This window comes from Ictalurus furcatus, chromosome 21 (genome assembly GCF_023375685.1).
Source record: "Ictalurus furcatus strain D&B chromosome 21, Billie_1.0, whole genome shotgun sequence".
NCBI classification, from domain to species: Eukaryota; Metazoa; Chordata; class Actinopteri; order Siluriformes; family Ictaluridae; genus Ictalurus; species Ictalurus furcatus.
This window is the reverse complement of record NC_071275.1, coordinates 19519887-19534038: the sequence shown is the minus strand read 5'-3', so window position 1 is coordinate 19534038 and position 14152 is coordinate 19519887. Positions and strand designations below refer to the sequence as shown.

Sequence of the window (14152 nt, the reverse complement as noted above, 5' to 3'; positions counted from 1 at the left end):
TAAATGCCGTTCCTTTTAATTAAATAAAAACTTGAACCGTATTACCATCCAAATCAGTTCTAATGACCAGTTCCCCAACAACAACAACAAAAAAAACACAATACATATTAATAAAAGAAACAACACTTACCATTCTACCATCACCTTACCAAATTACCAATCAAATTCCTTCTAATGTCTATTACAATGAAAATAACAACAAAAATGGCTGACCTTTTGAACCACCATTTGAATCGCTTGTGTCCGATTACACTGTAAAACGTATTGTTTGTGGTTTGTAGAGTGATCAAGTCGTATAAATTTCACGAAGATACCGATTCCAGCATTGTTTTCTTTAATATCTTTATCATCCATCGTTATAGAGAACAGAACCTCAACCGGATTCAGTATGCTTTTCTATATTTAATGTTTTAGCTACATTCATTTCAAAGCCTTTTTGTGAGTAAACAGAGAAAACGGTGTCCATTTTTTTCGCCCTGCCAAACGCTCACTTTAATAGCATCACATTTCAAGCTTTCATTGCACTACAAAAGCTGAGAACAGGATCAAATTTGGCAGGCTTTTTTTTTTTTTTTTTTCTCCTTTTCTTTTCACATTCGAGTCCAGAGCACATAGAGACACGTGACGGTGTCACAGAGACGGAGGCATGGCGAGGACAGACACGGATAAATCGCTTTCTTTCGTACGTGTAACAGCACTTTTTGGATGGTGGACGTTTTGGTGACGGAACCGGTCCGGGGGTGAGAAGCTCGGGTGTGTTAGTGTTTCGGGATGGGAGCGAGCGTCCACTTAAAAGCTTCCGAAAGGTGAAGGAGCAGAGACGATGGTGCGCTGGAGAGAGCGGCGTGAGACTTGGCAAAGGGTTGTGGTGTCACGTTGGAGATTAAGATGCGTATAAGTGGGAGAAATGTGAGAGATAGAGAGAGAACACATGCAGTGACAAAAGATTCAATAAGACAGAGGGTCCTGTTCTCCCATGGAATAGCACTGTGCTTTTTATAATCATTTCGCACACTTCAGTGTTCTAACTTCATCCCTCCATCCATTTACCTCATGAATCACCTTACGAGAAGGGACGTGGCTCAGACGCTCCATTTTGTCTGCTTTTTCTTATGTCCAAGCCAAAAAACGCTATACGAAAAGCTTCACAAGATGAAACGAGCGGGAAGCAGGCGCGGGATTCTCAGGATATCGTCAGTGTTTTGTTTTTTTCCCCCTTTTCAAATATTAACAAAATGATGTGATTAAAATAGGTTTAGGTAACACTTGTTAAAATCACAAGCCGCACCTTTAATTGCACGTTGCTACGTACATAATTTGCATTATTATCCTTATATGATGGTAACGTGGTCATATTAATATACAATCCATAAATAAGGCACTGAGCCACACAACTGAATCCTTCACGTTAAAGCTTAAATCAGTGAAAAGACGTGACGTGTTTTTCTGCGTAACAGTGCTGTAGTGGAAGAAGGATTGTCAAGGCACATTTAGAGATGATTACTAGTATTAATACTTGTTTAAGTTTTTTTGGCTTTTTTATTATTATTTTTATTTATTTATTTATTTATTTATTTAGCCATGCAGTCGTTAGTGTGATTGAGCTACGCTCAGGTTCTATTTGATTTTAACAAACAACAAACAAAACAAAAAACTGATCGGCGATTTAGGCGATTCGTTCCGTACGAATTTAAAGCGGAAATTCGTAAAAAGTCACCTGATGTCCGTGAGGTGAACTGCGATCGCAAGGGAAACACGGACAAAATCACAAAGCCTTATGAAGCGCCGTTTATGTGAATGGGACACATTTCTGGGCCAGAAAAAAAAAAAAAAAAACAAACGCAAAGAGAAGCTTTAAGTGAAGAACATCTCTAGCAATACGCGTGATGACGATACAAGCCGTTGCTGAACACGCGACGCGCTCAAAACGCAAACCGAAATACCCAAACACCCGACTGAAGCACATCATTTGTTGCTCCGTGCCGATTTGTAGTGCACAAGTCGTCGTTATGATGATGATCTTACCCCGTGTCCCATATATTTAGCTCCAAATAAGTGCTACATGTGTGATTGACTGCTCTTCAATCACCGTAAAGCTCATCAGATAAAACATCATCGTCGTCCTACATACTAACGCTCCGTCACTTTAAGTCATTGATATACAAGAGCTTTTCTTTTTTTTTGTTTTTTAAAGAAATGGTCCTCAGACAGAAAATCATCTAAGCAGAAAAGCCAATCTGCTAACGTGAACCAAGGTTCTGACAGGACTGCACGCTGACCAGTAAGGTGTGTGTTTCGCGTTTTGACATGAGAGAACAGGGCCCTGAATCACACAGAGAGCGAGAGAGAGAGAGAGAGTCAATCAATCAATAGATAAAGAGAGTAGGGCATGAGTGGCTTGTGTTGTGCTTTGAGCCAGGAAACAGGGTCCAAGAAAAGAACCACAGGACTGTTTTTAGCCTAAAAAAAACCCCAACACATTTAAAATGGCTTTTACACTAGCTCAAAGCAGGGCCAGAGGCTGATTCTAGGCAGAAATTTGGGGTTTGGAGCTGTGTTCGGACCAGGTTTTGACTCTGGGGGGGTGGGGGGGGTTGGCAGGAGGGGCTTTGGCTGCAGGGTGGGACGCGGGATGCCGGCTTCTCCTCTCAGCTCCTCCGGGACTTCGAGTGGTGAATAAGCCACTGCAGTGTGATGTCTGAGAGAGAGAGAGAGAGAGAGCAAGAGAGAGAGAGAGAGCACAGAAGAAGTCGTTGGACAATCCCAACATTTCCAGATCGGATAAATCACATGGTTCTCTAGTACTTAATCTTCTTAATTCTATAGACAAATATACAAAAGCACAGCTCATATAAAGCAGATCGATGAAACCACAGTTACAGCAGCACTATAACCGGACAGGAAACCCAACCCAACCTTTTTTCAACACAAGGACCAGCCCCCCCGTCATTTATTTATAGTTTGGGAAACATTCAATTCATTATAAAATATTCCAGGAGATTACAAATGAAATAATAATAACAGTAGGAGTGATTAGAATTCCTTTGGAATTTTAAATATAAAAATTTAAATATAGAAAAGAAAATGATAATAAATGGGGGGACCACCCAGATAAATAAGTTTTATCTGCAACACTACGCAGAGGCAGGCTGCGGGATTCAACGCTTAGATGTTGATTGTAGCTTTCGAAACAACACCAGGATAAAATCTGATCATTTCCAGCCGGTCTGAGGTCCACGCTGATGTCATCATATCGATTTCTCCCATCACGCGCTTACTAGCATGACGAGGCAAAAAACCAAACCCCGCCCAGAGTCCCCTCGATCGCCGGGGCGTCGTTATAAACCGGCACACGGATCTCTCAGGCTCACGCATCAGCTCTGGTGAATCGATTACACTCACCTATATTGTCCTTCTCTTTACATGAGACGGAGTAGCAGCAGATCTCTCGGTCCTGTATCGCTGCCAGGTTCCTAAAAAGAAGCAAGGACATATCATGGTGACTCTCGTTCAAACGAACTGGGGGGGGGGGGTCGGGGAGTGCCGACCCCACCTTCGCAGGAAGAGGAAGAGAAAAAGAAGCCTACATTTTCTCAATGAGCTGCTTCTCGTCCAGCGCGTTGGGGAGGTCTCTCTTGTTGCCCAAAATGAGAACCTGAACAAAACAAGAGCATGAGCTCAGAAGACACAAGGGGAGGAGTCAGGGGAAAGCGTTGTGCTATTAATACGATTTCCGTCAAACGCTTAACGACATACACGTACTGAGATTTGGATTTTCTAGACCGGCAGCCGCAAACGACGCTCGCTCTAATAATACGATCGTCGTCTCTATAGTACAGTAACGTTCCACAGCGTTAAACTGAACTATAAACGGATAAAAATCTATGACCCCGTCATTCTTTCATTAATAAAACATCTGGAATTGGTGGAAGACTGCTGCAGTATAAGAGAAATAAAACACTTCAGGACATGCGAGTATAAGAAACTCTATCATTATGACTATATTATATAGAAATCCAGCATTGAAACACAAAACAAAAAAAAATATATAAGCGCCATACAGGAATGCCTTGAAGCTGAGGTTTCTCTAACAAATTGTGCAGTTCGTTTCGGGACGGCTCGATCTTGTCCCGGTCAGCAGCGTCCACCATGTACCTGAAAAACCAACAAAGCAAACACAAATATGTACGGTGTAGGTGTGAACCTGACTGAATGGCCATAATTCCAGCAAAACATTAAGCAAAAAGAACAAATGACTTCATTTTATTAAAAAAAATAAATAAATTTCTCTCCCAAAGATAGAAACGAATGCTGTGTCCCAATTCGCCTACTTCTAGGCCTACTGCGCACTGAAAGCATGCGTGTCTTTTTGTGAAGAAAGAGCACACACGTTTGAGCGCGTGACAAAAGAAGAGAACGCTGTTGCCCGTCAGCGTAAACAAACTCCTCGTCGCTTTTCTTCATTCACTCGTTCATTATTCTTTACGGAATGAATACTATATCGTTTAACCGCCTTGATTTATTTAGCGTGTCCTTACACATGCTAGCTCCCTTTCTAATCTCGTCTCTCAAATCAGCCAATCGGGAGGCAACTTCACCCGAGTCGTGGGCGGGGTCGGCTGAAAATCTACCTGAAGCAGCAGACCGTCCAGGTACCTCTGAGACGCGCCGACTCTAACCTCGGATGCTATTCAGGACGGACAGTAGGCGAATTTGGGACGCAGCGTAAGCTTCGCTCCGGCTCGATTTAGGAAGCAGCGCTTACACTATAGCGTTGACTCCTCTGCAGTACCGCTCCCACATGCTCCTGAAGCGAGGCTGTCCTCCGATATCCCAAATCTACACAGCAAACAAAAAATTAATGCCACGGTTTCAACAGGTCTCAAAACTAAAATCGATCCATTGTACATACAGGGTTGGGGTTTTATTTATATACGTTCACCAAGAAGTGCAGAGGGGGTCAGTGCAGCGTTCTTCGTAAGTGAAAGGTAGGGGATTTGTAGAGGAAGTGAAAGTCGCAGCCAAGCACAGCACAGCACAATTTCAGGAAAAAGTCCTTCATGGGCTGTGCAGGAAAAGCGGCTCATCCCAAAGCACAGCTGATGCAGGACTTTTCTCTGAAACGTCCTCTTTCCGTACCGACGTCTGCGTCTGTGTGGAAAAGCACGTGCGTGTGCGTGCGTGCGTGCGTGCGTGCGTGTATATAAATATATATTAGGTCAAAGATGAATTTCAATACAGAAAAGTGGAATATTCTTCAAAATGTCTCACAGAGATTATTTACACTCCACGTACGAGTCAAGTTTCGTTTTTTTTTATTATTATTATTTGATGTTGGAACTGTGAAGGATCATTTCACAAGTCAGAACTGTACTCTACCTTCCTGAGCACCTTCAGGAGACACACCTCGGGCTTATATGAAACGCTCTCGTTCTAACGCGTTACCGTTTCCATAGTAACGGCTCATCCACGGGGACTTGTACAGTAGTACGGTAGGCACGCGTCATTTAAAACCCCCGGTAAAAAGGTTTTATTCAGCTAAAAAAATTAATAAATAAATTAATAAATAAATAAATAAAACTCGTCAGAGGTTGTGAAAGCTGTCGTGCTTTCTTAGTAACGTGACAAAATGCTTATTTATTTATTCATTTTAAAAAATCCGATTAACTTCAAGAGAGAGGGGGGGGAGGGGAAAGAAAGAAAGGCTGGTGATGGAGCGACTGTTTATAGCTGCTGTAACGTAAGTGCTAGAACTAGCTTGCTCACGTAATGTTTGTACGCAGTAGTTTTCTGTGTGAATGTAACAACAGACACGTCTCAAAGAGATAAACAGATCACATCGAATAGTGTTTTAGAAATTCTGCTTGACCTGTGCAAGCTGAGACGATCAATCCCAGCAGATTAGGGATTATTGTTCAGCAAACTACAGAAGCGAGAAAGTTACCAGTGGAAAACAACCTGACTCTGTGTGTGTGTGTGTGTGTGTGTGTGTGTGTGTGATACCTTTATTGTGACGTTGCCTTTGGTGACCTTCCTCATGTTAAAGCCCACCGTGGGGATCATGTCCTCGCTGAACTGCCCCGACTGCACGAACACCGACGGAAGACACGAGAAGGAGAGAGAGAGAGAACAGATCGGCGAGGACGTTATTTCAAGTCTGAACGCACGAACTTTATTTATTTAATATCTGCAACAGAGTTAGCCAGAAAGCTACGTGAACTCCGGCATGCTCGGAAACCTGCTATATAATAAAAGATGTTTTAAAAAAAGGCTCGCTCTTTCACGGCTGTAAAGTGAAGAAAACCGGATCTGGGAGTTTTCAAACTGTTGCGTGTTTGCTCCAAACACAATAGTCACATTGAGCTGTACAGTAAATCTCCCCACACGATGATTATATCAGTCGACACGCGGGTACAATTCAGAAAACTCCTAATCCAATAAGCTGCAATTAATTAAAGAGGGGGTGGGGAAAAAACCCCCAGCAGGATGTAGGTCACATTCCTCACTCGCTCGCTCTATAGATTAATGGATCTCTAATCCAGAAGCAGGACTTGATCACTTAATTTAATAACGAAAGAAACTAACAAATAGGACAGGGGAAATGATGCATTTCTCTCAAACGGGTCTCTTAATAAATATATACATACATATATACATATTTTTTGTTTGTTTGTTTGTTTGTTTGTTTAAATCTTCCACAGCTTCCAGACATGGTTAAGATTTCTCTGTGAGTTTACAATCTGTAATCCGGGCCACATTCCTGCGCTTCTATAAAGAGTAATGAGCTGGGGGGTGGGGGGGTGGGGCGGGGTTAAGGAATTTCACCCAAACCAACTGTAAATCACATCACTGGAGGAGAGAGAGAGAGAGAGAGAGAAAAAAAAAGCTGTAGGCAGCTCCACAGATGTTTATCCAGGTTTGGCTGACGTGGTTTAAACCTGATTCATATTTTTCTAATATTTATCAGCATTAACAGGCAAAAAAATAAATAAATAAAATAAAAAAATTACACCATTGGAACGCTTTATGATTCCGCAGTTTACCTTTAAATCAACAAAGGCACCTGTGATGCTGTATTTCACGTTTCTTTCACACTTTCTGTTTTATAAGACGTGTGAAACGTCGTCAAACGGGGGGTTTTTTTTTTTTGGTTTGTTTGTTGTTGTTTTTTTTTTTAAATCTCCGGACTAATCAAGCTGCAAGTTGGAGGTCGAGTGAAGAAGAAAGGGGAAAAGAAAAAAAAACCCAAACCTAATACTACATTCGAGTTAACTCAGAAGTGAGAAGTCTGAAGTAAGAATGATCTCATTTTCGACCGACTCCCGCGTTTGGTCTGAAATAAACGCTGCTACGAGGCCATTCCATTGAATGAAACTCAAAGTTAAGTCAAACGAAGGCAACCTGCTCATCCGCAGAGTTACACCACGCCTTCATTCCTTCTGCATCACTGATGACGATAAATCCCATCTGAATAATATAGAAATAAACAACATGCGCTAGATAGCCAGGACTGGTAAGGGCATTCTTATGGTTAGATTCGAGTCAAATCACCCTTTTATTGTTGTTGTTGTTGCCATGTTAGTTCATATTTCACTCACGTCGATGGTTATTACAAATTCTTCAGGAAATGGACAGGCCTAGGTAGAAAAGCTCCTATAAGACCCATGACATTAAACTAAAGAATCTCACCGAAGACTCACATTCACCTCACTGGAAGAGGAACCGATTCACCAAAACTGGCCTGGCCACGAGACCTGGTTTGGCAGCAGGAAGAGAACAAACGCACAATCTTTAATAACTGACCGTCTACCGTACTGTAAAGAGAACGCAAACGTTCGTGCGACGTTAAAGACGACCGAGACGTTTCACGCTAACAAAACAAACCGCTTGACCATTTAAGCGATCGCTAGTTTAAAATAAGCGACCGGTCGAACCGTCTCCTTTTTCCGAATTTTGTACATGAGCCCTTAATGACCGCCAGGACGTGTTTTCACCACGTATATGCTTCACGTGACAAGACGAGACGAGACAAGACGTTGACGCCTTACAAATGTTCGCGAGATCGAAAACGACCAACGACCGTCTGATTCATAAATCGACTAAAAACTGGACTGGATGTCGGGGTTTGAATATTAACGACCTGATTTGCATATCAACGCCCAACTCGTCGGGTCACATCCATGACGCATGAAATAATCAGGCGTCAACCCCCCCCCCCCCACACACACACACGTGATATGCACTTTAATTCAGACTGTTGTCTTGTTGTAAGACAGACGTTTCCTTCTTCAACTGATCGCTATTATTATTATTTTTATTTATTTTTCTTTGTGAGTGCATTTTGTGCATATTTAAGTGAATTACTGCACACATATCCCCCCGCCATAGCAGAATTGGGAGAACAGGCCGTTTCCCGCGGGAACAGCGCGAGCTCTTCCGGTCATTACAACCGCCGACTACGCTGCAGAAACTCCACGTCGGCTGTGAAGGAAGCAGCTCGTGATCTCAGACCAATCTTGTTTTTAACCACCTAATATCTGAGGAAAACGTTTACCAGGAGCATAATAAAATGTAAAAACCCCCCCGGGCGCAGTGTTTCTAACGCCAGCGCTGCGCACATCTCTTAATAGATGAAAACCGCTGCTCTGCCTGATAGCACGGTGATTTAACGCTATTAATAATGCAGAAACTCTCACTCGTCATGTGAGGGGACATATCCTGTTTCGTGTTTGGTACTTTCCAGCCCTGCTTGGAATTGATGACGTCCAATCAAATACCCCTCATTTACCTAAAATAAACCTTTAGGAAGTGCTGAGGATCAGCACCAGGCGTGTTAAACTGCGCTGCGTCCTGAAAGTCCTCCTTATTTTTTTTTTTTGTTTGTTTTTGTTTGACTTTTCCAGCTTCCTGATTAAACACAAATAGGATCAAGGCACAACGAGGCAAAAAAAAAACAAAAAAAACAATTTTTTTTTTTAAATGCTTACAGCTGGTCGTACTGTGAAATATTTCACCCCTGTTCCGTTATTAGCAAATCACACACACAGCCACGGGGTTTGAAACGGCGCGGTGGTCTTTGTCCTGACAAAGGAAAGTGAAAACCCCCAGGGGTTTCAGAATGACTGTTCAAGATCAGAACTACGACGAAACAGGAAGAAGGGGAGATCTGGTGAGTATTAGTTTCGGATTTGTTGCACGTCGGTAAAGTCACGTGGTTTCACCGATTACATCGGAGTAAAGAACGAGTGTCGGATCGAGTCGCACCAGGGACACACGGCGTACGCAGTGTACAAGACACACAGTCACAACTAAATAACTGAGGAAACAAATTCCTATTTATTGATTTATTCCTAATAATTGCTTTATTGCAGCGAACATGGGTGGGGGGGAAAAAAAAAAAAAAAATCGGGACTGACGTCACAAAAAAGTTAGATATTTAAACAGAAAAAAGAAAAAAAAACCTAAACAGAATGTCTAAAAAAAAAAAAAATTTCATATGCAATATCACCACCACCCGTCCCTCCGGGATTTCGCAATTGTGCGATCGCAGACGTGAACACAAAAATCGAGCAAACGCCGTAATAATCGGAGGAGCGTGCGATTTTTCAAAATTCCCGCAGATTCGGGCGGAGACGCGTCACGTGACGTCGTCACGACGCGCCTTCAGCCAAAGCGCTCTTCGATTCACGCGCTTCGAACACGAGTACGGCTAAAATGTCTCGTCGCCGCGAAAGAGCGCGCAGAACTATCTTGTGCGATTGCGATTTCACCGATTCGACATTTTCCCATAAAATAAATAAATAAAAATACGAAATGCTTTCAAATTTTGAAAATAGCTGCAGCAAAATCAAGCGCTTTTGACCGCGACAATCACACATACACACACACAAATAAACAAAGAAATAAATAAATAAAAACACTCCCCGAAATCCTGAAATGTGACATGGCGATCTACTTGCAGGAGCTTCTCCGCTCTCTTAGTTTCCATTACTCTTTAAATGTAGTAGTCAGGTGTCTGAATGGAGCCTGAGGAAGGTCTGAAGGAAGGAGGAGTAAACGGTGTTGAGTAATAAATAATGTGTAGAATACAGATGCACGTGTTTATCCTTCACTCATCTATCCTCAGCGACGTGTTCGAGTTGTACGCGTTCCTCCACAAGGCCTTTAACGAACCCATCCTGGAAACGGCGGGTCGAGTTCACAGCCTCCGTTCGTCTATCCAACGATTCGAGGCGATCGGAGGCAGGGCAAGGCGAGGTGAGAGAGAGGGTCATTTCAACGCCTGACACGACCTCACGGCTCTGATAAAGGAGACGCTCACCCGGTCATGCTGGATGTCGGACGACTAAGACATGTGACTTACGGATTCATTCACGATTAGCAGAACGAGGTTCATGAAACGATCACATGTAACTGCGTCACATTTAAAGAAAACAACGACAAATCGATAGCCGCAAGTGGTGATCGGCAGGGTCCAAGCACCTTTCGCGAACAGCACCCCAGAATCCAGTTCTCGCAAAGTTACACAAAACGCTACAAAGCCCATAGAGATGAACACGGTGTTCAATTTTCACCACGGTAGCTCAACACCAACCCTGTGAGACGCTTGCTGAAATTTGATCGAAAGATGGCGGGCGTGACTAGAACTCCTCCGACAGAGTCGCTCACTGACTTTCACCTCCATCGGCTCCTGAAAAACCGCCATCTCGATTCTGCCGTCCGTGAGCGACCACGCCCGTCTTTCCAGACGTCCTCGGGTTCTTATCCTGAACACGCTTTTCAATTCTGATATGAATCCATCATATGCAATCAATCATGAGTTTGGGTAAAATAGGCTCCGCCCTACAAGGACTGTCTGGCATGTGTTGGCCATAGGGTTTGGAAGTCTCAAGATATTTTTGATAATTACTGCCATTCTTGACACTATTACTGCCAAACTTGACACAAATTTTGTAAAGATACATCAAAAAAAACAACCTTATAAGAGGTTTGAAAATGTAGGTTTTGCGTGTTATTCAAATTAACTTAAATTTCAGTGGACAAGGAAAACGGTCCAAAAGGCTAAACTTTTTTTTTTTTTTTTTTTGGCTTGAGCCAGCGAATCAGGAGGAAAGAAAAGAATTTTCACTTTGCTAGGGTTAGGGTTAGATCTTACAAGAGACTCGATGCTTGGACCCCTTACCATCCTAGCAAAAACAATTCCAGGACTTTCGGTGCTTGGACCCCTACAAAGCCTAGTTCACTTAAACAATGTTTGCTGTGCTACGTACATTTTATTTTATTTTATTTTACTTTCTATATAAAGTAGATACACTATAGTTAGCCATGCCTATTCCACCTTGAATACTCTCTTTGCAATGCATGGTGCATGATGGGAAAACTGTTCACAGTCCATCCATACGGTTCCGCTTCCTTTACCCCAGACCGGTTTGTCTTTCTCGACACTTGTGTACTCATCAAACAGTGTCTAGAACGGTACATAAAAGGTGCGATTTTTGCAGGAGAAGACAGAGACCTGCGTGGAGATGCGACACTGGCATGATCTCAGCTGATTTGCTGTGGATCAACCAAAACAATAAAGTTAAACACAAACTGAACACTTCTTCCATTTTGGATTTAAACAGCAGGATAATCCCACCTCCCTGCAGCGACGAAAAATCCAGACACGTACCAATAACGTCGTCACTACGATCGTATCTCAAGCTGGTGGAAAAATAAACACGATTATAAGACCATGTTCCTGCACTGCAATGCATTATTATTATTATTATTATTATTAATAATTACATAATCTTAATTCAAGCATCTTTATATATCATAATGCAGCCTAACATCTGACTATTATTCCACCTGTATTCAAGAACAGCCTCTCTTACATGTATACCCCCCAAAAGTATAACAGTTCACGCCCGAGTCGCGCCCTGCACCAGTTTTTTTTTTTATTTCACTGGACTCTGTAGATTTCTACCGAACTTGCTGCTGTAATCATAAACCCCGGCCTGTCTTCATCCCAGGCCTCTTCTTCACAATCTCCTCGCTTCTGTTCGGATGTACAGTCTAGTCGTGATTTATAATTAAATCACACAATCCCGCGTCACCTTTTCACAAGAGGACCGGTTTCCCTTTCGAGCGTCTTCCTCGTCTCGTGTCGTCTCATCTCAGGGACGTTCCCCCCCCCCTCCCCTCCCCTCCCCTCCCCTCCCCTTTCCGGCCGGCTCATCACAGATCCGACTCTGCATCCAGATTTAGAGCTGCCGTGTGGCACTGTATCGTACATCCGAGCTGAATTAATGCTCTTCATAAGATCAGTGAGTCGGCCATAATAAGTCATATTTTATGTGCATGCATGATTAAAACAAACACACACACACACACACACACACACACACACACACAGGCACCTCGTGATGAGGAAGCAAATGACTCACTTTGTGGACTGTACAGGAGTCATTTCTAATTGCAATACCAGCATTAATGGAAACTGTAGTATTCTTGCTGTGATAACAACCTAAAACCTGAGTGTTGCCTAGCAACACGTCCAAATCATGATTAGCTTAAAACCAGAACTCTAAACACCAGTTCACAAGGCTAGCGCGAGGCTTTCACAAAACCAACATGCACGCGCACGCGCGCACACACACACACACACACACACACACTATATATATATATATATATATATATATATATATATATATATATATATATATATATTAGATAGATAGATAGATAGATAGATATAGATAGATAGATAGATAGATAGATAGCCGCCCAGCTGTAAGGCTATCTGGCTGATCCTGTGTGTGTGGGTGTGTGTGTGTGTGTCATGAGGAACAGCTCACCGCTATCACGTTGACGAAGGTGGTTTTTCCGGAATACTGCAAGCCGACGAGGGTGAGCTCCATCTCCTCCTTCCAGAAGAGAGAGCGGAACCAGTCCAGGAGCCGGTTGATGAGGGCCAACATGGTGCTGAGACCCTGGAGAAAGAGCTCAGAAGCAGGATTAACACACACACATACACACACGCGCGCGCGCTACTTAAACACACATACACAAGCACGCCGTCAGGTTGTTTCCTCCTCTGTGCTGTTTACGGCTGAAACGGTGACACAGCTTCCGGAAGAGAAGTGCGCGCGGTCATATGACCACGGGTGCGTCTCAAATCGGTACACGCCTTTGTGCAGGGCTGTGTCTCAAATCCCGCACTAAGGCGTGCCGTAACGCGTTTAAAGTGCGCATGTGCTCAAAAATGACGTTTTGTTGCTTTGCGTGTGAACACGTCAGCCTTAAGGTGATCTAGAAGCTAGTGCGCTCCGAAACAGTCAGTGCGTTTACATGGACCATGATATTCCGATATGAACCCGATTAAGACGATACTCTGATTAAGAGACTAGCATGTAAACAGAGATTATCGATGACCTTAATGTGATTAAAGTCACACTCGAAGTAAACACAAACGGAATTAAGACGTGTGGAGTATTTCCTGTTTTAGTCGCGTTATCGACGTGCGTTACAGACACGTACACACCTTAATCACACTATTAACGTCGTGTGGGGGTTTTCACCGCATTGTGCGACAGGACACGTATACACACGGCAGCGCTCGACCGTTTGACGGTAAACGAGAGAGCACGGCTGCGTCCCAAACCGCGTACTTACCTGCTAGTAGGCGAAATATACGTATCTATAAACCTATATAAACAAAGAACAAAATGTATCATTTGTAACATGTAACAATTATTGAAACGTATAAAAGTTGATACGGTAAGTAAGATTTCTTGAAGAACCATTAAGTAATATTAAATGGAAGGAGTCTCCAGTGTCAGTGCTTTGTAACAGTTGAATGCTTCAAGACAGAGAGATTTAACTTGCGGATGTTCTACAACACTGAATGTATCTATAAATGGATAATAAAAAAAAAGAAGTTAAACCTGTAGAATGTACTTTTACACCCCATCCCAATTCCTTTCCCAAACACCTTGTCAGATTTAATAATAATAATAATAATAATAATAATAATAATAATAATAATGATTTATAGATCATTAAAGACTGTAAGAAACTGTCTCATAGGGTTGTAGTTCAATATGCCTGCCTTAAAAGTAGGGAAGTAGTGACTGATTTGAGATACACCCTGTACATTCTTACAGGA

At 42.7% G+C, this 14152-nt stretch overlaps 1 protein-coding gene across 1 annotated transcript; it reads right to left on the bottom strand.

Moving 5' to 3' along the window:
* Positions 1–313: 313 nt before the first annotated feature.
* arl8bb (ADP-ribosylation factor-like 8Bb) lies at positions 314–13144 on the bottom strand. Its single transcript, XM_053652981.1, has 7 exons — positions 12843–13144; positions 6004–6084; positions 4766–4839; positions 4062–4155; positions 3588–3655; positions 3403–3473; positions 314–2698 (listed from the first exon to the last, which is right to left on the bottom strand). Exons 1-7 carry the CDS (start codon positions 12963–12965, stop codon positions 2649–2651), a joined length of 561 nt encoding a protein of 186 aa, XP_053508956.1. The 5' UTR covers positions 12966–13144; the 3' UTR covers positions 314–2648.
* Positions 13145–14152: the final 1008 nt, after the last annotated feature.